This window comes from Sus scrofa, chromosome 2, assembly GCF_054392235.1.
Source record: "Sus scrofa isolate SSC_HxYL_T2T_F1_AM1 chromosome 2, Sscrofa_HxYL_maternal_Yorkshire_Landrace_v2.0, whole genome shotgun sequence".
Lineage (NCBI taxonomy): Eukaryota > Metazoa > Chordata > Mammalia > Artiodactyla > Suidae > Sus > Sus scrofa.
In genome coordinates this window covers 7,103,147-7,125,950 of record NC_139384.1, presented here as the reverse complement: position 1 = coordinate 7,125,950, position 22,804 = coordinate 7,103,147, and the positions used below count along the sequence as shown (strand labels likewise).

At 53.9% G+C, this 22,804-nt stretch overlaps 3 protein-coding genes and 1 long non-coding RNA gene across 14 annotated transcripts; 2 read left to right on the top strand and 2 right to left on the bottom strand.

Annotated features, from left to right (window-relative positions):
• Positions 1 to 4,951: 4,951 nt before the first annotated feature.
• CDCA5 (cell division cycle associated 5) lies at positions 4,952 to 14,460 on the bottom strand. 5 transcript variants are annotated; one of them, XR_014836859.1, is made up of 7 exons: positions 14,339 to 14,460; positions 14,017 to 14,111; positions 13,870 to 13,935; positions 13,754 to 13,789; positions 9,944 to 10,381; positions 7,494 to 9,777; positions 5,387 to 5,793 (listed from the first exon to the last, which is right to left on the bottom strand). XR_014836859.1 is itself a non-coding variant. In XM_085010774.1 (6 exons), exons 1-6 carry the CDS (start codon positions 14,382 to 14,384, stop codon positions 5,266 to 5,268), a joined length of 762 nt encoding a protein of 253 aa, XP_084866900.1. In that variant the 5' UTR covers positions 14,385 to 14,460; the 3' UTR covers positions 4,952 to 5,265. The 5 variants fall into 5 exon arrangements, 2 of the variants coding, with proteins under 2 accessions (XP_084866900.1, XP_003122614.2); XR_014836861.1 differs by having other exon boundaries at positions 7,620 to 9,777; XR_014836860.1 differs by having other exon boundaries at positions 5,387 to 5,767; positions 7,620 to 9,777.
• Positions 14,461 to 14,633: 173 nt separating this feature from the next.
• ZFPL1 (zinc finger protein like 1) lies at positions 14,634 to 18,926 on the top strand. 7 transcript variants are annotated; one of them, XM_021082867.2, is made up of 8 exons: positions 14,634 to 14,751; positions 15,075 to 15,184; positions 15,496 to 15,607; positions 17,048 to 17,241; positions 17,337 to 17,409; positions 17,483 to 17,629; positions 17,873 to 17,996; positions 18,484 to 18,926. In XM_021082867.2, exons 2-8 carry the CDS (start codon positions 15,083 to 15,085, stop codon positions 18,668 to 18,670), a joined length of 939 nt encoding a protein of 312 aa, XP_020938526.2. In that variant the 5' UTR covers positions 14,634 to 14,751; positions 15,075 to 15,082; the 3' UTR covers positions 18,671 to 18,926. The 7 variants fall into 7 exon arrangements, with proteins under 7 accessions (XP_020938526.2, XP_003122593.2, XP_020938527.2 ...); XM_003122545.5 differs by having other exon boundaries at positions 14,634 to 14,761; XM_021082868.2 differs by having other exon boundaries at positions 14,634 to 14,761; positions 17,745 to 17,996.
• Positions 18,927 to 18,942: 16 nt separating this feature from the next.
• TMEM262 (transmembrane protein 262) lies at positions 18,943 to 19,538 on the bottom strand. The gene is made up of 3 exons (XM_013994121.3): positions 19,365 to 19,538; positions 19,159 to 19,258; positions 18,943 to 19,051 (listed from the first exon to the last, which is right to left on the bottom strand). Exons 1-3 carry the CDS (start codon positions 19,536 to 19,538, stop codon positions 18,975 to 18,977), a joined length of 351 nt encoding a protein of 116 aa, XP_013849575.1. The 3' UTR covers positions 18,943 to 18,974.
• Positions 18,960 to 22,776, top strand: LOC146405053 (uncharacterized). Its single transcript, XR_014836863.1, has 2 exons — positions 18,960 to 19,827; positions 21,954 to 22,776. It is a non-coding gene; the product is annotated as an uncharacterized LOC146405053 (long non-coding RNA).
• The last annotated feature ends 28 nt before the right edge of the window (positions 22,777 to 22,804 follow it).

Below are 22,804 nucleotides of genomic sequence, written 5' to 3'. Positions count from 1 at the left end.
GGGACCAGCCCTAGAAAAGGCAAAAAGACAAAAAACAAAACAAAACCTGTAAAACAGGAGTTCCTGTTGTGGCTCAGCAGTAACAAACCCCTCTAGTAACCATGAGAATGCAAGTTCAATCCTTGGCCTCACTCAGCGGGTTAAGTATCTGGTATTGCTGTGGCTGTGGTGCAGGCCAGCAGCTGTAGCTCCAATTCCATCTCTAGCCTGGGAAATTCCATATGCCATGGGTGTGTCCCTAAAAAAACCAGTAAAACGAAACAAAGATGGGAGCCCCTTATAGAGATTTCTAGATGGCCCACTTACCAGACATCGATGGGAAAGAGCTATGGCCCCCAGTCCCGTGGGGCAGGTCCTGCTCACATACAAGGACACTGATGCTTGGGAGGGAGGGGACCTGCTGGCCGGTAAGGAAGTCATCCAGGGCAGAAGAGAGAGAAGGCAAGGGAAGGAGGGAAGGAAGAGGGCCAGGCGCAAAGCCATAGCTGTCCAGCCCCAGACCCTGACCTGTGTTGGGAAAAGCCTTGTCATAGTACCTGCCCCACCTGCCCCTGCCCGGCTCACCTCATGCAGATATTATGCAAATGGCTCATTTCCTTCGAGGTCTGCTGGGGGCCCCAATCTTCCTTATCCAGGAAGTGGCACTCCTGGATCTCCAAGTCCCTGGGGTGGGGGCACAGTGAGGTTTGGACCAAAGTCTAAGGCTGGGGAGGGTGGGAAGGGCAGAGTGGGGAACCCAGGCCGAGATCCAGGCATCTTCAACCTGCCTGAGCCACCCCCCTGCACACCCCAGGGCTGAGTCCTGGCCCAGGTCTGAGTGCTGATGGTGGGGGAGAGGGGCCCTCTGCCCCTCCTTTTCACACCCCCACACGCGTTCACACAGCCTTACTCCTCAGGGTCTGCGGTGGGCTCTGCCGTGCTCAGGAGTGTAAACAGGAATGTGACAGTGGCTTCCTGTTGCAGGCCCAGCTTCTGCTCTGAAGAATCTGAAGAAGGTATCTGGCAGAGAGGGGGCCATGGTGACTGAAATGGCCTGAGACTGGCAGCCCGAGAGCAGAGGTCCTCCCTCACCCAGCAGCAAGACGATGGGGCACGATGGCTGGGGCTTCAGTTCTCCATCCAGCCAGGAGAAGAATTCTCTAGCCCTCCTGCCACCCCTGCCCTCTGCCTTGGGAGGCTCTGTCACCTCTGTACCCAGCTCTCTGGAGACCCGAGGGTCTTCTGGCTTCTGCTCCCACGCAGGCTGCAGCACTGGCTTCTCCTCGGACTTGGAGTGGGCTCTTTGTCCGCCCCTGGAAGACTGAGGGAGACAGAAACTGGGTTGGTGAGGCACACCCACCATTCCGCTGGCCTCCCCTTTCCAGCCTTCTCTGGTTTGCTTGGGGCAGCCTCCGGCCTCGAGAACCTCTGCCACTTGCTCTGTCCAGAAAACCAGATCCCTCCAAGTTAGAGTTGCTAGATTTAAGAAACGAAATATAGGACCCCCAGTGCAATCTGAATTTCAGAATAAATAGTGAGTCATTCTTTAAGCATAAGTATGTCCCACATATTTAAACTTTTTAAAAAAGTTTTATTGAAGTACAGTTGATTTTACAGTGTTATGCTAAGTTCATACTTATACTTTTAAAAGTATTTGTTTTTCATCTGAAATTCAAATTTCACTGGGGGCCCTGTATTTTTTTCTTTGGCCACATTTGCAGCATGCAGAAGTTCCCAGGCCAGGGATCAAACCGGTGCCACAGACATAACCAGTGGCAATGCTGAATCCTTAACCTGCTGACCCACCAGGGAACTCCTGCTTGTGCTGTGTATTATCTGGCAACCCTACTGAAGTTACATGTTAATATTGTGTAAATTGAACCCCTGCAAATGCAAGGTGTCAGGGTGGGGGGTGGGGGGGTAGGATGGCGATACTTAAAAGAATCCTATAGAGGTTTATAAGAAAGTGGAGAATCCCTCCCATTTTTGATGTAGAAATCTGCCTTCAGTTGGACACCGAGAGGCAGACAGTGTGGCATTCACGACTCTGCTAAGGACACGCTTGTTCCTAACCCACTTCATAGTCCACCATTTTCTTGTTTTGTTTTTTGCCTTTTGGCTTTTTAGAGCGGCATATGGAGGTTCCCAGGCTAGGGGTCGAATCAGAGCTGTCGCTGCCAGCCTACACCACAGCTCATGACAATGCCGGATCCTTAACCCACTGAGCGAGGCCAGAGATTGAACCAGCAACCTCAAGGTTCCTAGTCGGATTCGTTTCCACTGCGCCGCAACGGGAACTCCAGTCCACGGTTCTTGAGTAAGCGTCTTCTCAGACTTGGCCAGGAGCTTCCCTGCCTTACACCATCCCAAGCTGTCCCCAGCACTGGGCTCTCCCTCACACTGTTCACTCCTCTCCCATTCCCGGCGCCTCCCCTGGGCGCCCCTTTAAATGGGTCCACAGTGGAGCTGGAGCGGGGCTGAGCCAGAAGATGCTTCTGTCTCTACGAGGCTGTATAAGATGTCCCACCAAGAAGGCTTGAAATAGCATCTTCTCCCCAAATCACAGAAAGTCTTAAGCCGCCAGATGGAATTGTCACCGTTTCCCACTTTCAGATGTTTCAGGGTCCTGCACATCTGCTGACCAAATGGGGGAGGACAATCCAATTAGAGAACGAACAGTGACCTTGGATGCTTCCTTCTTCATGCTGAGCTCTGCCCAAGCTTCCGACCCGCCTGTGGCTGGTGTCAGGAATTCTGTGTGATGAGCTCTCTGCATTACATCAGAACCTTTCCAGACAGCCTGAAATATCACCGTTTTTGTCCACATGATGTAAACAGAATCTCGTTGGCTGGCAGTGCCCATGGAGGGCCTGAACCCTGGGGACTCGCCGTGCTTCAGGATGGGACTGGTTCTCGGAAGCTCTGCCACTGGGTTTGATCTGTCCCGGAGGGATGCTGGCAACGTATAACAAGAGCTGCAAAACTAGCCAGAACCTTGCCCTGTTAACTTTGTTTTGGAAACTAGGCCTAGGAAACAACTCCAAAGGAAATAAAAATAAATCACACAGAGATTGACACCAAGAAGAAAAACTGGAGCCAGCTGAAAGGGCCCAGATATCAGAAAAGTGAACAGAGACTTGTGAGCATGATGGAATCCAACAACTCTGCAGTTAATGGTCTCCAGGAATCACTGGTGGACCAACCCCTGTCTGTGGACAGGCCTTGGGCGGGGTCCTAAGAACACAGAGATAGGTGATTGTGAGCTGGTCCTGCCCAGGAGAAGCCCCTGGGGAATGGGGCCGTAGCAGCTCAGGTTCAAAGGTGACCATAGGAGCTCCTGTCGTGGCACAGCGGAAACGAATCTGACTAGGAACCATGAGGTTGCAGATTCGACCCCTGGCCTCTGCTCAGTGGGTTAGGGATCCCGCATTGCCGTGAGCTGTGGTGTAGGTCATAAATGCGGCTCGGATCTGGTGTTGCTGTGGCTCTGCCGTAGGCCTGTGGCTACAGCTCTGATTGGATCCCTAGCCTGGGAACCTCCACATGCCGTGGAGAAAAGACAGAAAAGACAAAAAAAAAAGTTACAAAAGATCACAAGCCGAGGGTCACTAGTTCTTTGACTTCCTTCCCTCTTTGCCTGCACCAGCCTTCAGCCTGGCCGTCTAACAGCTGAATATATGCCCATTCTCTCCACTGGCCCATTGGATGCTTCCCCAGAGAATGCCTGGGCTTCCCTTAGTGTCCCTGCAGGGTCCCAGTGGCCAGGCACAGACAGTTGCTTAATTCAGATTTAGACAGATGACAGCTCAGAGCCAAAAATCCATAGACCCGGGTTCCAGTCCTGCTCTGCCTTTCAAAGTCACGGCAGCCCCTGGCACTCAGGCTCAGTTTCCTAGTAAAATGGGTATTCAACTCTGCAAATATTTACTCATCCCTGATTTTGTTCAGGGCCCTCCCTGAATGTGGGGAGGATACAAAAAGGAATTTCCTCCTTTGAGGAGTCGATAGTACTGGGTATAGTGATACTAGCAGTCACTATCACACGCAATACCATCAACCTTGAAAACAACCCCTAGAGTAACTCCCTACAGAAGGGAATTAGCCCCACTTTCCATAGAAAATCGAGGCTCAAAGAAGCTAAGAGCTCCCCAGTGGCTCAGTGGGTTAAGGATCTGGCTTTGTCTCAGCTGTGGCTCTGGTTACTGCTGTGGCATAGGTTCTATCCCTGGCCCAGGAACTTTGACATGTTGCAGGTGCAGTGGGGAAAAAAAGGGGAAGGGGAGTTTCTGTCATGGCTCAGTGGTTAACGACTCCAGCTAGGAACTATGAGGTTGTGGGTTTGAAACCTAGCCTTGCTCAGTGGGTCAAGGATCTGGTATTGCCATGAGCTATGGTGTAGGTCACAGACGCAGCTTGGATCTGGCGTTGCTGTGGCTGTGGCTTAGGCCGGTGGTTACAGCTCCGATTAGACCCCTAGCCTGGGAACATCCATATGCTGCGGGAGCGGCCCTAGAAAAAGTAAAAAAACCAAACCAAACAAACAAACAAAAAGAGGCGTAGTGACTTGCCTATGACCTCAGAAGAGGCTAAGCTCCGATCCGACCCAGGGCTACCTGAATTCCAACCTGATGGCTGTCAGGGAGTTTGACAGCTCGTCAGTCTCCTGGTGGAACCACTGGAAGGGAAGGCAGTCTGCTTGAGGCCCAGGTGTTGGGAGGACCACTGGCCTCACCTGAAGGGGTGGCAGGTCCCAGGGACTCAGGACTCAGAGGCGATTCTGCAGGTGAGGCAGAGAGCAGTCTGAGCAAAGGCTGGGAGGCATGGACTCTGTCACAGCTCAGGGCCTGCCATGGTTCTGTGGGCTTTAAGACTGGAAACGTGGCCACCAGTCTTACCCTACAGTCCTCATGAGCCCTGCCAGTCTGATCCAGCAGGGCTTGAGTTGCAAACAAGAGAAAACAACACTGGTTAATTTGAGCAGAAAAGGAGTTTATTGGAAGGATACTGGGGGAGTTGCAGAACTCACAGGACGAACAGTCAAAGGGTGGGACATGGGATGCTGGCTGTCAGGACCACACGAGGCCCCCGCTGCAGGAGCGAACGGTAAAGTTCTGCCATGTCCACACTGGATGACAGAGACCCAGGGTGGCTGGATACATGAGACCACTTGGCTGAATCCTCAACTGTCCTTCCCTCTTCCTGGTCCTCATGCAAAATCTGATGGGCTGGGCTCAGGTCAGTCGGCCACGTCCGGGTTGCTGGGATCAGAGGGAGCATGTGTCCTCGTCACGCCCACGGAGGGAAGTGGGGTCTTGCAGTCAGCCCACTCGTAGAGGTTGAGACTCTGGGCAGCCAAAACCTGATAATCTTCCATTATACCACCGCATGGACAATAGGAAACGAAGGCTTGTTTTTTAAAAAAATTTATTGTGTCAAAGTACATCACATATTTACATTCTAAATACACAGTTCAGTGGTATCCATCACCATCACCCGTATCCAGTAAACAAAACTCCCCAGCCCCCTCCCCAGCCCCGGCACCCACCACGCTACTGTGTCTTTGAGTTTGACTATTTTAGGTATCTCGTATAAATGGAGCATAGGGTAACTGTCCTTTTATGTCTAGCTCATCGTACTTACCGCACTGTTTTCAAGGTTTGCCCATGTTGAAGCTTGTGGCAGAATATCATTCCTTTTGAGGGCTTACTAATTAATCTTCTAGGAGTTCCCTTTGTGGGTCAGTGGTTAACAAACCCAACTAGGATCCATGAGGATTCGGGTTCCATTCCTGGCCTTGCTCAGTGGGTTAAAGATCTGGTGTTGCCGTGAGCTATGGTGTAGGCCAGCAGCTGTAGCTCCACTTTGACCCCTAACCTGGGAACTTCCCTATGCCTCCGAGTGTGGCCCTAAAAAGCAAAACAAAAAATAAAAAACAAAACCAAAAAATTGAAATTCTATTGTATTGATATACAGCATTTTACTTATCCACTCATCTAATGATGGCTACTTGTTATTTCCAGCTTTTGGCAACCGGGAATAACGCTAAGAACATGGGTGTACAAATACCGAGACCGTGCTTTCAACTCTTTTGGGTACTGTACCCAGAAATGGAGTTGTGCCAAAGGGGTTCAAGCAGGGAAGAAAGAGCATCATATTTTGTCTCTTGAAAACTCATTCTGGCCACAGTGTGGATGGTTTGGAAGTGACAGCAAAGGGAAGGAAACCCACTAGGAGGTCAGGGCAATTGTCCAGTGGCCATGGGGATGGAGGGATGCTGGGGCTCCCAGGATGGGGTGAGGGAAAGGGCAGAGCTGCAGACGACCCCCAGGTTCCTGGCTTGTGTGACTGGGTCAGCTGGTGTTGCTAATGGCAGAGGGAGCACAGGGAGAAGCAAGCTGGGGGATGAGCTGAAAGTTAGATGACTTCTGAGTTGAGACACTTTTAGAAGATAGTTCTAGATCTGGTTTGAAGTTCAGGTGAGAGGTGTGGTTTGAAGATAAAGGCTAGCCATGTCTTTCTCCTTTTTTTTTTTTTTTGTCTTAAAAAGGGCCACACCTTCAGCAAATGGCGGTTCCCAGGCTAGGGGTTGAATGGGAGCTGTAGCCACTGGCCTACACCACAGCCACACAGGATCTGAGCTGCATCTGTGACCTACACCACAGCTCATGGCAACACCGGATCCTTAACCCACTGAGGCCAGGGATGGAACTTGTGTCCTCATGGATGCTAGTCAGATTCGTTTCTGCTGAGCCATGAGGGGAACTCCAAGACTAGCCAAGTCTTGAGTAAGGAGACAGCCTGGAGAGCAAGCAGTTATTTCAGGGGAAGCCAAGAAAGAGGGGCCTGCAGTACTATGGCCCCAAGAAAGGTGCTCTCAGCCCAGGCTGTAGTGTTGGGTATGGGGTCCACTGGTTATTTCCACCTGAGCAGTGAATGGAGTGATGGCACCCAGAGTAAATGGAACAGAAGCAGAGAGCAACTTGGAACATTCTTTCAAGGAGCTTAACCTTGAAAGGTGTGAGGGCAAAAGCTGAAAACAGGCACTGGACAAGACTCTCAGTTAGGATTAGGGCGGTTGTTTGTAATAATGAACATAAGACTTGTAGGAGAAAGAGGCACAAAGTCTCAGAGACGAGGGAAGTGGAGCAAAAGCCAACGCAAAGCTTGGCCTTGAAAAGAGCCCGCTCTCCCTCTGGGTAAGGGCAGGGGGTGGAAGTGGAGAGGTTTAGGGAGAAATGAAGGATATAAAGGCCTTGATTTGTTCAAAGGATGGAGCCAAGGACAAGTGTCAAGGATGAGGGGAAGGAGAGTGGCTCTGCCACGGGTGTCAAGCTGCATGTATGGCCCTGGGCCTCCTGGGAGACCTCCTGGAAACGTGTTTTTGTTTTTGTTTTGTCTTTTTGCCTTTTCTAGGGCCACTCCCATGGCATATGGAGGTTCCCAGGCTAGGGGTCTAATTGGAGTTGTAGCCGCTGGCCTACACCACAGCCCCAGCAACACCAGATCCAAGCCGCGTCTGCGATCTACACCACGGCTCACAGCAACACCAGATCCTTAACCCACTGAACAAGGCCAGGGATGGAACCCACAACCTTATGGTTCCTAGTCAGATTCGTTAACCCCTGGGCCACGACGGGAACTCCTGGAAACATGCGCCTCTGACCAGCTCCCCAAGGGGCTCTATACCCACTGCTGTAGAGCACCCAGCTTGGGCCAGTGTGGGAGGAACTGGCTCCTTCACAGGAGTCTGACAAGAAGGAGCAGGGGAACAAGGGCTGGACTCAGGGCAGGTGGAGGGGCCAGGGCCAGGCACTGAGAAAAGCTCTTAGCAGCCTCATCACCCCAGACCCGACGGCTCTATTCCTGGGTCGGGAGGGCGTGGGGCTCCCCTCCAGGCAGCCCTGCCAGGAGCAGCAGGTAACCAACGGGATGGAAAATACAGACCTGGGGGTAGGGGTGGGGGCTCTACCACAGGGCAACTGGAGGCCAGGCTGGCAGCGCCCCCAGTGTACAGGGACAACCCTGGTGACACAGCCCGAAGAAAGCGTGGCTTCCTGGGCCCACACCACACCCTCAGCTCCAGCTCTGACCCAGCAAAAGAAACAGTCTATGAACAGGCAGCAACTCTTTAATTGATTGTTTAAAAAAATTTTTAAGACAGTTTTCCCTCAACTCCATTTAGTTTGTCAGGGGCAGAGAGAAGTCTGCAGATAGGACATCAACTCAACATCATTTGACTACTCCTGATTCTGCAGGACAGACACCTCCCAGGAACCGTCCCGCCGCCAGCCAGTGAAGACAAGGTTCCTCGGGTGTGGTCAAGGGCATCTGGGCCCATCCTGGCAAAAGGGCTTGCTTATGGCGTCTGACAAAGCACCAAGCGCTGGACAGGTGGCCGGGGACCGCTAGGCCCCGCCGAGTTTAATTAGCGCCCACTAGGCTCGAGCCATTTCAGGTACCCTAACACGCAAGTGCTCAGCTTCCCTGATGCCCTCTGCGGTCTGCGAGCCCCCTGCCCCTTAGCCTCTATGTCCATGAACCTGCACACGTCAAGGGCACCGTGGCCTGCACGATGGTGGAAGTTGTAGTTGGACAGCCTTTGAAAGTTCACCTTTTGTCAATATTGAGCAAAGAGAAACAGGGGCTGGGGAGGGGGGATCCCCAGACAATGAGATGACCCCCCTCCCGCCCGAGTTCAGCCCCTAGCACCTACCTCAGGCAGTGCCCTCATGTGAGAGGATGCTCAGGACGCTGAAACTTAAACTGCTCTCCACCCTGGCCCCTTTCCGGCCCATGAGAAAAGCTTCCTAGAACCTTATAAAAGACTAATGTCACCCAGACCATTCAATCCCTACGTTTTTCTTCCAGAGCTGAGCAGACTAACAAACAGGTGTGAGTGACAAGAGGGACCCCTTCCGGCCCTCTGCTGGCATCAGTCCGAATGCCCTGAGCCTCAGGTTCTGTGGCATCTGGAGGCACCTTCTTTGCCCCAAGCAGTCAGTGCCACACCAGCCTGGCGCTTAACCGAACATCCCAACAGCAGAACACACAAAACTATCGAACACAGCTTCTATGTAGTAAACGTGTACAGTCTGAGACCCAGCCAAGTCTTCCCTTCCTCCTTCAAAACTCAAGACTCCATAGGCTGCGTGTCCAGCTTCCTCCTTGGAGAGAACAGCCTCCAATCCACGGGGACAGTCCTCCTGGACCCTCTACAGAACCTAAGAGGATACCCGAGCCTCGTGGCTGGGAACCAAGCCCCAGTAGCGGCAACTCAGAAGACAAAGCCTGAGTCTGGCTGTGGCCCTCAGCATCCATTTCTGGTGGGGCTGCTGCAAAGCAGACACATTTCCCAACAAGAGCACAGATGCTCTCTTTCACTCTCAACTCCTGGCCCTTTAACCTCCTCTGGCTGGGCCTGTGAGTCCTACTCCCTAGTCCGTGGCCCAACTGGAAACCAGCTGGGATGCTCCAGGAGGTAGGAGGGCAGAGGGTCGTAGGTCACCGACTACAGACAGGACACCAGTGTGTGGCTGGGCCAGATGGGCCCCGTTTCCTGAAGCTAAGACGGCCCAAAGGACAGGCCTTGTGTGCAGCAATAGCACGTGCACGGGTAACAAAACCAAGGGAGGGGACCCCAAGGGGCTTCTCCACAGGGCGAGGGGATTATGTACAGGGGGAGGAGGGCAGCGTGGCCAGGTACACCCCCATCTCATCTCATTCAACCAGGAGATCAAACTGCTCAGCAGCTTCAAACTCAGCATTCATGGCCGCAGCCCATTCATCCAGCTCCGATTTCTGGGGGAAGAGAGATGGGGGGGCAGGTGAGTGGGGAGGGGAGCACATTGGCTAGAGCACCTCGTCCCAGACCCTGGAGGCCCTGCCTTTCCCCCATAACAGCCAGGGCTGAGCCTCGGCCCTGCAGTGCCTGGCACATCTCCCCGTGCCCCTGCCCCTCACTCACCAAGATCTCTGGCACCTTCCTCTTCTTCCGTTTCTCCTTCACGGCTGGTGGCGAAATCCCAGGGAGCGTCGTGTCTGGTGCCCAGGGCTTCACAGGGACCCTGGGGACCTCAGTTAACTTTGAACCCACCACAGGTGAGACTCCAGCCAAGTCTTCTGTGGCCAGCAGCCCCTCAAAGCCAAAGCAGGACCGGCGGCCCGGGGTGGAGGTGGAGGCGGAGCCAACAGTCTCCAGGCGGCTATAGGATCGCCTGACTTTCTTTGACATTTCCAAGTCTCTGGCGTCCAGGTCTCCTTCCCCTGAATTGGACTCAACGTTCAGGGAACACAGCACAGGAGTGGGGGTGGGAGTGACAGGGACACTGCGTGTCTGGAAGAGGTCCTCCCTAGTAGGCTCCTTGCTAGGAGGGTTGTTTTCTTTCTCCAAGAAAAACGCGATCTGTACCAGGACAGGAGAGAACACCTCCCTGTTAGTTGTTCTACTTCGAGAAAGGCCTGATTTAGGGCGGAAAGACCGACCCGGGGGCACTTTAGAATGGAAAAGTGGAGGGAATTCCCGTCGTGGCTCAGTGGTTAACGAATCCGACTAGGAACCATGAGGTTGCGGGTAAATCTGACTGGGAACCATGAGGTTGTGGGTTCGATCCCCGGCCTCGTTCAATGGGTTAAGGATCCAGCATTGCCATGAGCTGTGGTGTAGGTCGCAGACGTGGCTCGGATCCCGCGTTGCTGTGGCTCTGGCTGGCGGCTACAGCTCTGATTAGACCCCTAGCCTGGGAACCTCCATGTGCCGCGGGTGCAGCCCTAGAAAAGGCAAAAAAAAAAAAAAGAAAAGTGGAGATGGGTCAGGAAATACATCAGACCAGAGACAGATGTGGGATGGGGAAGAGACCAGCCGGTCACTGTTCCTGAGTCCACTTTCGTGCCCCAAGAGGACCGGCCACCACCCCCTGGAGCCGCCGGCTCTGGCTCTAAAACATGACTGCAATCTACCCACCTGTGACGGGTGCCCCGGTCCCTGTCCCCCCGGCTCAACACCCTCCTCGCCGCCCTGCCCGCTCTGATCCGTTTGTCACACAGCTGGTGATGATTTTCCTAAAATGTCCACCCAGCCAATAAGTTCTTAATGGTCACCTGCCAGGCACCGTTCTGGGCACTGGGAGCCAGAAGGGAGCAAAACAGAGAAAGCCTGGCTCCATGGAGCTTCCACTCTAGCGGGGGAAATAGGTAACCGGGAGAGTCATATCGTCCGTCAGAGGCATTAAGCACCTTGGGAAGAGAGAGAGGAGGGGAGGGTGCCCCGGGAGTGGGCTGGAACTCGGGTAGGTGCAGGGCAGCGGAGGCCTCACTCGGGTAGCACGTGAGGTATGACTTGAAGAGCCGAGGGAGTAATTTAACTGGGAGGGAGGCAGGGAGAACAGAAAAGTCCTGGGGTGAGAGTGTGCCAATCGGGGTCAAGGAACAAGGCCAGCGTGGCCCAAGGGAGAAGTGAAGAGAGGACCCGAAGATGCAGCTCAGGAGGTAATGGTGGCGTGGGAGGCGCTCTGCGGCCACAGTAAGGGGAGACCCATGGAGCCTCTTGCTCCGGGACCCAAGGAGCCACGGGAAGGGTGGGAACAGTGCCTAATCTGACATGAGCATTAAGAGGCTCACATATTGGCTCGTCATAATTCCGATCTCAGCTCAAATGCTGCTTCCTCAGGGAGGCCACCCTCCCCATGGACTGGAGACCAGCCGTCCCCACCCCTGCCAGTTACCCTCCGTCACAATGGCCTCTTTCCTGGAGGCCTCTCTGGCTTAGCACACTCCCTGCCAAAGTCGGCTGCAGTCGCACCAAACAAGCCACTGCTCCCCAAACCTCGTGCTTTTCCTTGTGGACTCAGATAGTCCATCACTATCTCATCTTCGCTGTTCACTGGTTGACTGTCACACCCAATTAGACTGTGAGCTTCACATATGAGCAGGGCTTTCCACCTGTTGGACCTTAACTTTGCCCGTGCCCATGTCTAGCGCCTTCAGCGGAGCCCTGCATGCAGCAGGTGTTCAATAAATGCTCACTGAATTAACTTATGCAAAACGTGGCACTGAGTTTCCTGACGGCCAAGGCAAGGAGAGAAAAAAGACAAATTCAGTGACACTTTTGGTCTAATAAAATTATATTTGGTTATCAAGCCAGTTCCTGAAACTACCATGACCCTGTAAATCAATTATCCTTCAATAAAATAAAAAGTAAACTGATTAAGAGAGGGGGGAGGGTTAGTTCCTGGTACAAGCTCTGGGGAATCTGCCCCATGAGTCTAAGTAAAAGGGATGTTGAACAAAATGAGGGGTCACTGACTACTTCCTCAATCCCTACAGCTAAGCAGTCATCCACGTCCTTGCAGTTTTTTGGGGGGCTCAATTTCATGAATCTATTATTCGACCAATAAGAAAGAGTGGCTATCATAGTGGAGGCAGAAGTCTGCCCTCGAGACAACAAACATGCAAATAATATACTCTCAGCTATGAACAAGGCCTATGGAGAACCACATGGAAAAGGCTTCCAGGAGGAGCTGTCCTTTGAGCTGAGTCCTGTGTGACCGGGGTGGCTGTGTGGTAAGCCGGGGGCAAAGCAGCACTCTGCCTTTCCCTTATTTCAGGCTCCCACTACCTCACTTCAGGATTCCATTCAAGTCCTCCCACCTGGCCTGAGGTCCCCAGAAGGCTTCCTCCAATCTGTTCTCCACCCAGACCCAAGAGGGATCTTTCTAAAACATCCAGGCTTGCCTCAGTTACTACCTTGCTGAAGACTCTCTAAAGCTGCCCACAGAGCCAAGAAGGAAGCCCAACCAAGCTCCTAAGTTAGGCTTTCATGCCTCATCAAGATCCGCTCTGGCTTAGCACACTCCCTGCCAAGGTCGGCTGCAGACGCACCAAACAAGCTACCGCTCCCCGAACCTCGTGCTTTTCCTTGTGGACTCAGGATGTCTGCAAGCACAGCTTCCTTTGCCTGGGATGCCCCCAACCTGTTTTCATCGACTCTGTTTAAACGCTTCTGTGAAACATACCCCAAGCTGCCTGGTCTGGGTTAGGCACCTTCATAGCTCCTAGTCCTTTCTCTTTTGCAGTCTTCAGCACACTGTTCCCACTTATTTTTTTCTTTCTCCCCACTTGACTGTAAGCCTTGTGAGCTACTCAAAGACAGTTACCATTTCTCATTTATGATACCTTCAGGCACAGATCTTGTTACTGAAACTCCTTAACTATGATTTCTGCTAAAACAGTTAAGGACATTATACTATACTAGGGACAACAGACTAGAAAAAGTAATTAAAACAGTTCAACTCTTGGAGTTCCCGTCGTGGCGCAGCGGAAACAAATCCAACTAGGAACCATGAGGTTGCAGGTTCGGTCCCTGGCCTCGCTCAGTGGGTTAAGGATCTGGCGTTGCCGTGAGCTGTGGTGTAGGTCGCAGATGCGGCTCAGATACCGCATTGCTGTGGCTCTGGTGTAGGCCAGTGTCTACAGCTCCAATTAGACCCCTAGCCTGGGAACCTCCATATGCCGCAGGTGCGGCCCTAAAAAGACAAAAAAAAAACAAACAAACACAGCTCAACTTTTAAAGGAAAATGGTAGAGAATACCAGCGCAACAATAGCTAGACACCGCAAGTATGCAGGAAGTGAGCCAAACTGGCAACACATGCAGGTATCCAAAGGTAAATTATTTCAAAATACAACAAAAACAGCTCCCCAGGCAGATGTGAGCAGCCATTACGTCCCAACTCGAGTGTCCTGGGTTGCCTTCAACTAAGAAAATGAAAACGAACTTACCCTGGGGCTTCTTCGAGGCGTGGGAACAGATGGAGTCTGTGGAGACAACATTAAGTGATCACACAGCCGGCCCCCTATTCTGGCTCCCCGTGCTCAAACCCTCTCTCAGCCCTCACCTCTACAGTATGGGCCACGATCTTCTTCAAGACGATGGGCTTTCGGACTGGAGCCGCCTGGGGTGCCTGGAGGAAGAGGGGTGAACATGAGCTCTGCATTCGTCCAGGGGCCTCCGGAGCAGGAGGACTGAGGAATCCCGGGCTCACCTTAGGCCGGATTTCTGGGAAGGTGCTTGGAAGATCAGAGCCTGATTTCCGCTGGGACCTCCTTAGAGACTGAGTAGGAGTTGGGGTCCTGGGCCCTGGAAAGAGAAAAATTTAGGAGGCGGGGGAGGACTCCAGACCTTAGAGTTTAGAGTCCTCAGGTTCTGGAGAGAGCGAGAGAGTCTCCCAAACAAGCCCTCTGGGGACACCTTCCTGGGCGGGGAACAAGCCTCCAAAGGCAGTGAGGGTGGCGGGAGGGCCTTCCTCACGGAACTGCGTCCCTCAAACGGCTCAGCCCCATCTCTCCCTCGCGCCCTCCGCTCACCGGAGCTCTGGGCGGCCCCTCCGGACCGCGTTCGCCTCTCGGACATGTCTAGCCTTGGGCTCGATCTTCGCCGCCGACGCCACGGCCGCACGCTCCCGCGCCAACCCGAAGCGCAAACGTTCGAATTGCCCGCCTCGCTCGGGAGGAAGCGGAAGTGACGTTGGGCGGGAGGACCGATAAGCCCTGGTTACACCGTTTGCACCCGCCTCCACGTCTAGCGTCTGCAGGGGCGGGGCCAGTGGCGCGCTGGCGTCATCAGCACGCGCCGCACCCGGAAGAGACGTGGCAGCGGAGGGATAATCGGAGCGTTCTGAGCTGGAGAAAGCTGAGCGAGAACTCGGCTGAGCGCAGTCTGACCTTCTGCGGCTCGGAGCGGAGCTCGCGCCTCTGGGGACCGGTGCAGCCCCGGATTGGTAACACAGAGTACGGTCTGTGGAGGAGGTGGGGGCGGGGCTTGAGGGGGTGGGGCTCAGGAGGGGCCCCTGGGGGCGGGGCCGGTGGTATCGGAGGGGTCTGGCCGCGGGTGGGATATGGGAGGAATGGGGGGGTCTCCGGAGGTGGGATTTATGCAGGGGGCGTGTCTCGGAGTGAAGAGGGACGGTGGGCAGGAATGTGGGGTTGGGGCGAATACAAGAGGTGTCGAAGGCGGTTAAGAGTGGAAACGAACTGAGTTGGTGAGTGCGTAGTGGCGGCCCCCAGAACCTGGTCCCCTGCCACCTCTGACCCCCTTCCTCAGGGTCGACTATGGGGCTTTGCAAGTGCCCCAAGAGGAAAGTGACCAACCTGTTCTGCTTCGAACACCGAGTCAACGTCTGCGAGCACTGTCTGGTAGCCAATCATGCCAAGGTGGGTGTTCAAGGGAGTGCCTGTGCAGGGCACAAGGTAGGCAGTTGGTATTGACTTCCTCCAAATCCATGAAGGTCTTGGCCCTAGAGTGGAAGCTCCACGAGGGCAAGAGCTTAATTGATTTTGTTCACTGTTACATCCCTAGTTCTTAAGACAGAGTCTGGCATACAGTATGTGTTCAATATGTGTCTTTCCATTGGTCAAATGAAAGGATGGGGCTCTTCTGTGATGAGAGAAAAAGAGGCATCTGGGCCTTGGGGAGATGGGCTGTGGAGCCTTGCTCCAGCTGTGATCTCTTTCTCCCACTCCAGTGCATCGTCCAGTCCTATCTGCAGTGGCTCCAAGATAGCGACTACAACCCCAATTGCCGCCTGTGCAACGTACCCCTGGCCACCCGGGAGACGACCCGCCTCATCTGTTATGGTGAGGCCTGGGCAACTTGGGGGGATCAGGACAGGCCCAGCATGACTAGTTAACAGGCCCTCCCTAAGCAACAGCACAGTGAGACACTCAGGCCTGGGAGGCTGGAGCCCCAGATTCTGGTCCAGCTAGGTTACTTGCTTTGAGCTCAGGCAAGTCACTTTTCCCTTTCTGGGCTTTAGTGTCTGTCCCTAGAAATTAAAGCTCCTAATTTCTTCCCTGCCAATGTCGAGGGTTGAGTGAGAGCCAGCCAAACTTGTGGGTGTAGTTGTGGCTGCGAGCAGTAGCTGGCCGTACCAGAAGCGAGCTGAAAGCATGGGGCTTTCAGACATTCGGGAGCCATTTCTGATTCTAAGATGAAACAGAGAGGAACTGAGTTTCCTGCAGTAACATCAGCTAAAAGAAATCAGCAGAGGCATGAGTCCTGACCTTGACCTGAATGGTGTAAGAGCCTCAGCTGCCCCCCCCCTTTTTTTTCTGTCTTTTTGCTATTTCTTGGGCCGCTCCCACAGCATTTGGAGGTTCCCAGGCTAGGGGTCCAATCGGAGCTGTAGCCACCGGCCTACGCCAGAGCCACAGCAATGCAGGATCCGAGCTGAGTCTGCAACCTACACCACAGCTCACGGCAACGCCAGATCATTAACCCACTGAGCAAGGCCAGGGACCAAACCCCCAACCTCATGGTTCCTAGTCGGATTCGTTAACCACTGCGCCACGACGGGAACTCCTCAGCTGCCCTTTTTGAAGGAAACTAGTGTAAAAGAGTGAATTCCATGTATGTGTTTTTCACTGTGAGTGTGTGTTTACATGTGCATAAGTTTAATGGGCATCGTGTCTTGGCCTAGGTGTTAGTGTGTTGGTACTGTGGGTGAGTGAATGGGTAACTGCATGCAAACACACAAGCACAGGTGTGTTGTAGGGTTGCGGGAGTATGCACAAGTGAGAGTGCTTAAGTGTTAGCAAACTTGAGTGTATAGATGTGTATACGTGAAAGTTAGTTTCCCCGTAAGTGTGGATACAGGGGCTGGCAGTTGTGCTTGTGTATATTTGTGCCCATGGTTGTGTACACACATACGTGTGCCTGTGTCTGTCTCTGGGAACCTTTTCCGAAACTGTTCATGATGAGCTGTTAGTCCAGGGAGCTTGTGATAAGTGCAGGTCCAGAGAGGACTCTCAGAAATGGTAGGTGGCGTCTTCTTCCCATCCACCCTCACCTCCTAGTGGGCTGGGGAGCTTGGATCTGCCATGACTTAGATAGTGGTGGCCACGGTGGCCAAGGTTGTAGGCAGTGCTGAGGAAGTGGACCTGGGATGGGGATGGGAAGAAGGGCTGGGCTTACACTTGCGTGTGTATATCTCATAGCGGGCTGGGGGCTCTGTTGGCCAAGGGGTCCTGAGTGTCTTCCTCTTCATGCCTCTCCTCCACCACTTGACGGGCCCTAAGATCTCTTCCACTGGGCCTGCCTCAATGAACGTGCCGCCCAGCTACCCCGAAACACAGCGCCTGCTGGCTACCAGTGCCCCAGCTGCAGTGGCCCCATCTTCCCTCCAGCCAACCTGGCTGGCCCGGTGGCCTCCGCATTGAGAGAGAAGCTGGCCACGGTCAACTGGGCCCGGGCAGGACTAGGCCTTCCTCTGGTGAGAGCCCATCTGCCCTGGGTCCCACCTGGGCCAGATGAGTGGGTGGGGACAGCACCGGGCGGGCTGGTGACATCATTGGTTCTTTCCTCCAGATTGACGAGGTGGCGAGCCCAGAGCCCGAGCCCCTCAACACTTCTGAGTTCTCTGACTGGTCCAGCTTTAATGGTAAGCGCTGGTCTCCACCTGCCGTTGGGGCCTTGCCTCCCTGCTGTGCTGACAGCTCTGTTCCTGCCCGCAGCCAGCAGTAGCCCCACACAAGAGGAGACAGCCAGTGCTTCTGCTGCCCCAGCCTTCTACAGCCCAGTCCCCCGGCCGCCCGCTTCCCCGAGCCGGCCTGAGCAGCACACAGTGATCCACATGGGCAGTTCTGAGCCGCTGACTCACGGTGAGCCAGGGGATGGGCCAGGCCAGAGAAGGATAGGACGGGACTGGGGTGGTCTGTATGGCGGGCGCTCTGGTCCAGACACCCACTCGCAGGGCCCCTTCCTCACTCCTGTCAGAGACGTTACCTTCCAACAATTCCGAGAGACTCCGGCTGAGAAGGGCGGGGTCTCCTGCCCTCCCCTCCCCACCCCGCTGTGGGCCAGTTTTCCTGAGCCTGTGGATGCCGGTGGCTCTGCCCCTGCAGCCTCGGCCCCGAGGAAGGTGTATGACACGCGGGATGATGCCCGGGTACCAGGCCTCCACGGGGATTACGACGATGACAAGTACCGTCGCCGGCCTGCCCTGGGCTGGCTGGCCCAGCTGCTCAGGTACACAGGGTCTGGTGCGGCAGGATGCCAGGGCAGGGGAGTGGGAGTGAGAGCCAGAGTCAGAGGCCCCTGAGCAGGACAGTTTCATGACAAAAGGGGCTTGTCCTGGGCAGTAATGGGACGTGGGGTTAGGGCTGTGCACAGAGGCCGCTCTCCCGCTCTTTCCTTGCCTGCTACACTTGAGGTTCAGACTCGGGCTCTTTGAGGCCCCTTCCTGCTCTGACACCACCCATTCCTATTCTGCCACCACCCAGTCTTTGTGACTTTTCTTACGCCTGACACGTTCCGGTCTCCAGAATACAGTTGCTGCCTCAGCTGGTTTGAGTGCACGGTCCCCCTCGTAGTGGGCAGGCGCACACGAGGCTCAGGGATAGTGGCGCTGGGGCCAGAAGAGGAGGGGCATGGCTGGGGCTCCTCTCCCAGCCACAGGGGCCGCCAGGGGGGATTGGAGGCCTGACTGACTTTCCCTCATCCCCCCGCCCCCCAGGAGCCGGGCTGGGTCTCGTAAGCGGCCGCTGACCCTGCTCCAGCGGGCGGGGCTGCTGCTGCTGCTGGGGCTGCTGGGCTTCCTGGCCCTCCTTGCCCTCATGTCTCGCCTGGGCCGGGCTGCGGCTGACAGCGATCCCAACCTGGACCCGCTCATGAACCCTCACATCCGTGTGGGGCCCTCCTGAGCCCTTGCTTATGGCTGGGCCAGCCCAGGACCTGGGGGCCTGAGGGGAGGGGTGGAGGGGGAGGTCTGGGGGCCCTTCTCTGCTCTCCCTCAAGCCTGAGACACTAAGATCCCAGGCCCGAAGCCAAGCCCACCAGCGTGGCTGCAGGCTAGGCCTGGGGTCCCCGACTTGACCTGCTTTGCCTGGGTCTCCAGCCTCCCCCCCCAGCCCCCCAAAGGAGCTGACAGGTGGAAATAAATGATAGACTTTATTAAAATGCCCGAAGCAGCCTTTTCCTTCCCCTTCTCAGCCCGGGCCCCAGGCCTCAGTGGTTCTCTTCTCGGTACTGGATGGCCAGAAACTCCAGGGACAGGCGGTTGAAGAACATGGCTCCGTTGAGCACTGGGCAGAGGAGAGCGTCCCCCTCAACCTTCCCTGTCCCCGCCTTGCTGCGTCTCAAGGTTTCAAAGCCCCCCGCTCCCCCTGAGTACCCCCGCTCCCCTACTCACTCAGGATGGTCAGGGAAAAGCATCGAAGAAATTTGTCTCCTGTCATCTCAGCATAGAGGGACCCCATGGCAGCCCAGCAGATGCCGATCACCTGGGAGAACTGTGGGCCCCATCCAGTGGGAGAGTGGCCCCCTGACACAACAGTGGGGTTTCCGTCAGCCCCTGGGCCTTCCCCCACCAGCCCTTGAGCCCCCGCCCTGGCCTACCATCAGGACCACTGTGTAGTGGAAGCTCATGCGGTCGTAGTGGTAGGTGACGCAGAAGTTGTGTACGTCACTGGCGAAGATGATCAGGTGTATGAAGAAGAGCATCATCGCGGCTACGGTGAGAATCCTGCCTTGTGGGAAGAAGAGCACGGCTAGGCGGTCCCGCCACCGCATCCTGGCAGTCGCACAGACTCCGGGCAGACGGCAGAGTTGGAGCGAGCGGACCCCTCCCAGGAAAAGCAGCCAACTCCTCTAGGTCTAGAGCACAGTCTCAGGATAGCAGTAGGATTCTAGAATCAGGAGGACATGATAGGGGACGAGATTCTAGAACATAGGCTGCTTCCAGCCGATGCAGGAGCGTTTCATGGGTGATCCAAGCAGCTGTGAACTGAAGGGCTGCTGGGCTAAAGGTACAGGGCTCCTAGAGTTCCCATTGTGGCTCATCGGGTTAAGAATCCGACTAGTATCCATGAAGATTGGGGTTCAATCTCTGGCCCCACTCAGCAGGTTAAAGGATCTGGCGTTGCCGTGAGCTGTGGTGTAGGTCGCAGGCATGGCTTGGCTCTGGTGTTGCTGTGGCCATGGCTTAGGTCTGGTGTTGCTGTGGTTTTGATACAGGCAGGTAGCTTTGGCTCTGATTGGACCCCTATCCTGGGAATTTCCATATGCTGTGGGCACAGCCCTAAAAAGCGAAAGAAAAAAAAAGGTGCAGGGCCCATCGTGTTGCGGAAGGGCCAGCATTCCTCGCCATCCCAACCAATGCTTTGTGCTCCTGGGTGAATCTTCTCACTGAGTCCCTGACAGTTGTATACAGGAGGTAGCGTGGGCACATCCTTCAGGTGAAAGATGGGCTCAGGATAGTGGAGGGGGAGTTGTGGGTCCGCAGCAAGTCTCGGGCAGAGGAGAGGCTCAGTGTAATCTCTCCTAATAAAATCTCTCCAGTATAACTGGAGGGCGTGGCCAGGTGAGGGCAGGCCTGGGCCGGATCGCACCGCTCCAAGTATTTGTTCCAGCCCCTCATGGGGAGGGAGGAAGGGAAGGAACAACAGATTCTCCACAGTTGTGCCAGGACCTTCCCCACACCCTCCCCAGGCGGGGCCGGGAGAGCCCCTGGCTTTTCCATCTCCTCCCCAGATGTTCTTCCAACACATGTTGCCGACCAGTTCTCCACGCTGTGCCACCTCCCTGCACTCAGCATTTTCACACCCATCACCCCTGCCAGTGCAAGAGTCCCAGGAGAAAGCTGGGGCTGGTGGCACAAGTCCGATTTTACTACACCCGAGTCTGAGGCCGAGAGGGCTTGTCAGCTCAAGTTTTCACAGCCAGTGAGTGAGGGGATCAGTACTAAGATCCAGTTCTACCCCAGCCTGTGGAATAGGTAGGGACAGAAGCCAAGAAGGAAACATTTCCTCCGTACATGTAGGAGGTGAACACTTCAACACCGTCAACAAGATAAGCCAGAAAAATGACCGGAAATGATGTGGAGGGACGTGGCAGGCTCCCAGGAGCTAAAGTAGAAAAGTGGATGTTGAACTTGGCCAGCCCCATTGCCTCCTGTTTGCCCCAGAAGCTGGGTCCCAGGTCAATCCAAGACCCCCTCTCCTTCCTTAAAGCAGTAGTGTTAGAGCCTGAGAACTTCCATATGCCACACCAGTGGCCCTAAATAAGATAAATAAATATTAAAAGACAAAAACAAAATCCCCCAAAATTGGTTGATGTCCTACAGGGCAATACAAACAAAGTTTTTTTTTTTTTTTTTTTTTTTTTTTTTGTCTTTTGTCTTTTTTGCTGTTGTTGTTGCTATTTCTTGGGCCGCTCCTGCGGCATATGGAGGTTCCCAGGCTAGGGGTCGAATCGGAGCTGTAGCCACCGGCCTACGCCAGAGCCACAGCAACGAGGGATCCGAGCCGCGTCTGCAACCTACACCACAGCTCACGGCAACGCCGGATCGTTAACCCACTGAGCAAGGGCAGGGACCGAACCCGCAACCTCATGGTTCCTAGTCGGATTCGTTAACCACTGCACCACGACGGGAACTCCCAAACAAAGTTTTGAGGTTATTTTTCAACTGGCTATAAATGTTTTGCATTGCTCTGGGGCAATATCTAGCAAAATCAAACAAGTGTACAATCTGATGGGTGATTAAATAATCCTCGGGTGGGCTTGTTAAATAATGCCCCAGTATGATATTGGACAATCATGCTACACTCTTTGTCTCTACTCCAAATTTTGCATAATAATTTTTAACAGTATTGTGTAGCCTTTTGTTTTGCTTTGATTTTGACCATGCCCAAAGCATGCAGAAGTTCCCAGGCCAGGGGTCAAACTTGCACCAAAGCAGCAACCAGAGCCACTGCGGTGACATTGGATACTTAACCTGCTGCACAAGGAAACTAATTCCCTGCAATTTTTTTTTTTTTTTTTTTTGGCTTTTTAGGGCCGCACTCTCTGCATATGGAGGGTCCCAGGCTAGGGGTCTAATTGGAGCTACAGCTGCCAGCCTACGCCACAACCACACCAGATCCAAGCTGTGTCTGTGACCTACACCACAGCTCACAGCAAGGCCAGATCCTTAACCCACTGAGCAAGGCCAGAGATCAAACCCGCAACCTCATGGTTCCTAGTCAGATTCATTTCTGCTGCTCCACAACAGGAACTCGCCTGCAACTTTTTTTAAGTTGTTGTTGTCTTTTTGCCTTTTCTAGGGCTGCACCCGTGGCATATGGAGGTTCCCAGCCTAGGGGTCCAATCGGAGCTGTCGCTGCCTGCCTACGCCAGAGCCACAGCAACACAGGATCCGAGCCGCATCTGCATCCTACACCACAGCTCACAGCAAGGCCAGATCCTTAACCCACTGAGCAAGGGCAGGGATCGAACCCGCAACCTCATGGTTCCTAGTCGGAATTTGTTAACCACTGAGCCACGATGGGAACTGCAGCTTTTTTTCAGTTTATAGATTTCTTGGTGTAGATCTAAATCTTTGTATTCTCTTCATTTTTCCTAAGATTATAGCTTCATAAGCTGAAATCTTCACGTGTATTTTTATATACCCTCTAAACATCCCATTCATTGAGTCAGCAAACTTTTTCTGTGAAAGAACAGATAATAAATGTTTTAGGTGTTGCCAACCATATGACTCTGTTGCAGCCACTCAACTGTGCTTTGTAGTGCAAAAGCAGACATAGGTAATATGTAAACAAATGAGCATGATGTGTTCCCATAAAGCTATTTATTTATAGGCACTGAAATATAAATTTCATATAACTTTTGCATATCATGAAATGTCATTCTTTTTCAACCATTTAAAAAGGGGAAAAAATTCTTAGCTTACAGGCAATATGAAAACAGGTGGAGGGCTGTGTTTGGCCTGCAGGATCCCTGCCAAAGAATAAATAAAGTTGTTTCTGTTCCACCCCTGGTTCCCCTCAGTCCATCATAAG

What these genes read in the sequence shown, in the direction of transcription:
- CDCA5 (XM_085010774.1), bottom strand. Translation starts at nt 14,384, where the DNA reads ATGTCCGAGAGGCGAACGCGGTCCGGAGGGGCCGCCCAGAGCTCCG. An exon ending in AGGGGCCGCCCAGAGCTCCG is followed by an intron (nt 14,112 to 14,338) that starts GTGAGCGGAGGG and finishes TTCTCTTTCCAG; the next exon opens with GGCCCAGGACCCCAACTCCT. An exon ending in TCGTGGCCCATACTGTAGAG is followed by an intron (nt 13,790 to 13,869) that starts GTGAGGGCTGAG and finishes TTGTCTCCACAG; the next exon opens with ACTCCATCTGTTCCCACGCC.
- ZFPL1 (XM_021082867.2), top strand. Translation starts at nt 15,083, where the DNA reads ATGGGGCTTTGCAAGTGCCCCAAGAGGAAAGTGACCAACCTGTTCTGC. An exon ending in TTCTGAGCCGCTGACTCACG is followed by an intron (nt 17,630 to 17,872) that starts GTGAGCCAGGGG and finishes CTGCCCCTGCAG; the next exon opens with CCTCGGCCCCGAGGAAGGTG. An exon ending in TGGCTGGCCCAGCTGCTCAG is followed by an intron (nt 17,997 to 18,483) that starts GTACACAGGGTC and finishes CCCGCCCCCCAG; the next exon opens with GAGCCGGGCTGGGTCTCGTA.
- TMEM262 (XM_013994121.3), bottom strand. Translation starts at nt 19,538, where the DNA reads ATGCGGTGGCGGGACCGCCTAGCCGTGCTCTTCTTCCCACAAGGCAGG. An exon ending in ACTACACAGTGGTCCTGATG is followed by an intron (nt 19,259 to 19,364) that starts GTAGGCCAGGGC and finishes TGGGGCCCACAG; the next exon opens with TTCTCCCAGGTGATCGGCAT. An exon ending in CTTTTCCCTGACCATCCTGA is followed by an intron (nt 19,052 to 19,158) that starts GTGAGTAGGGGA and finishes TCCTCTGCCCAG; the next exon opens with TGCTCAACGGAGCCATGTTC.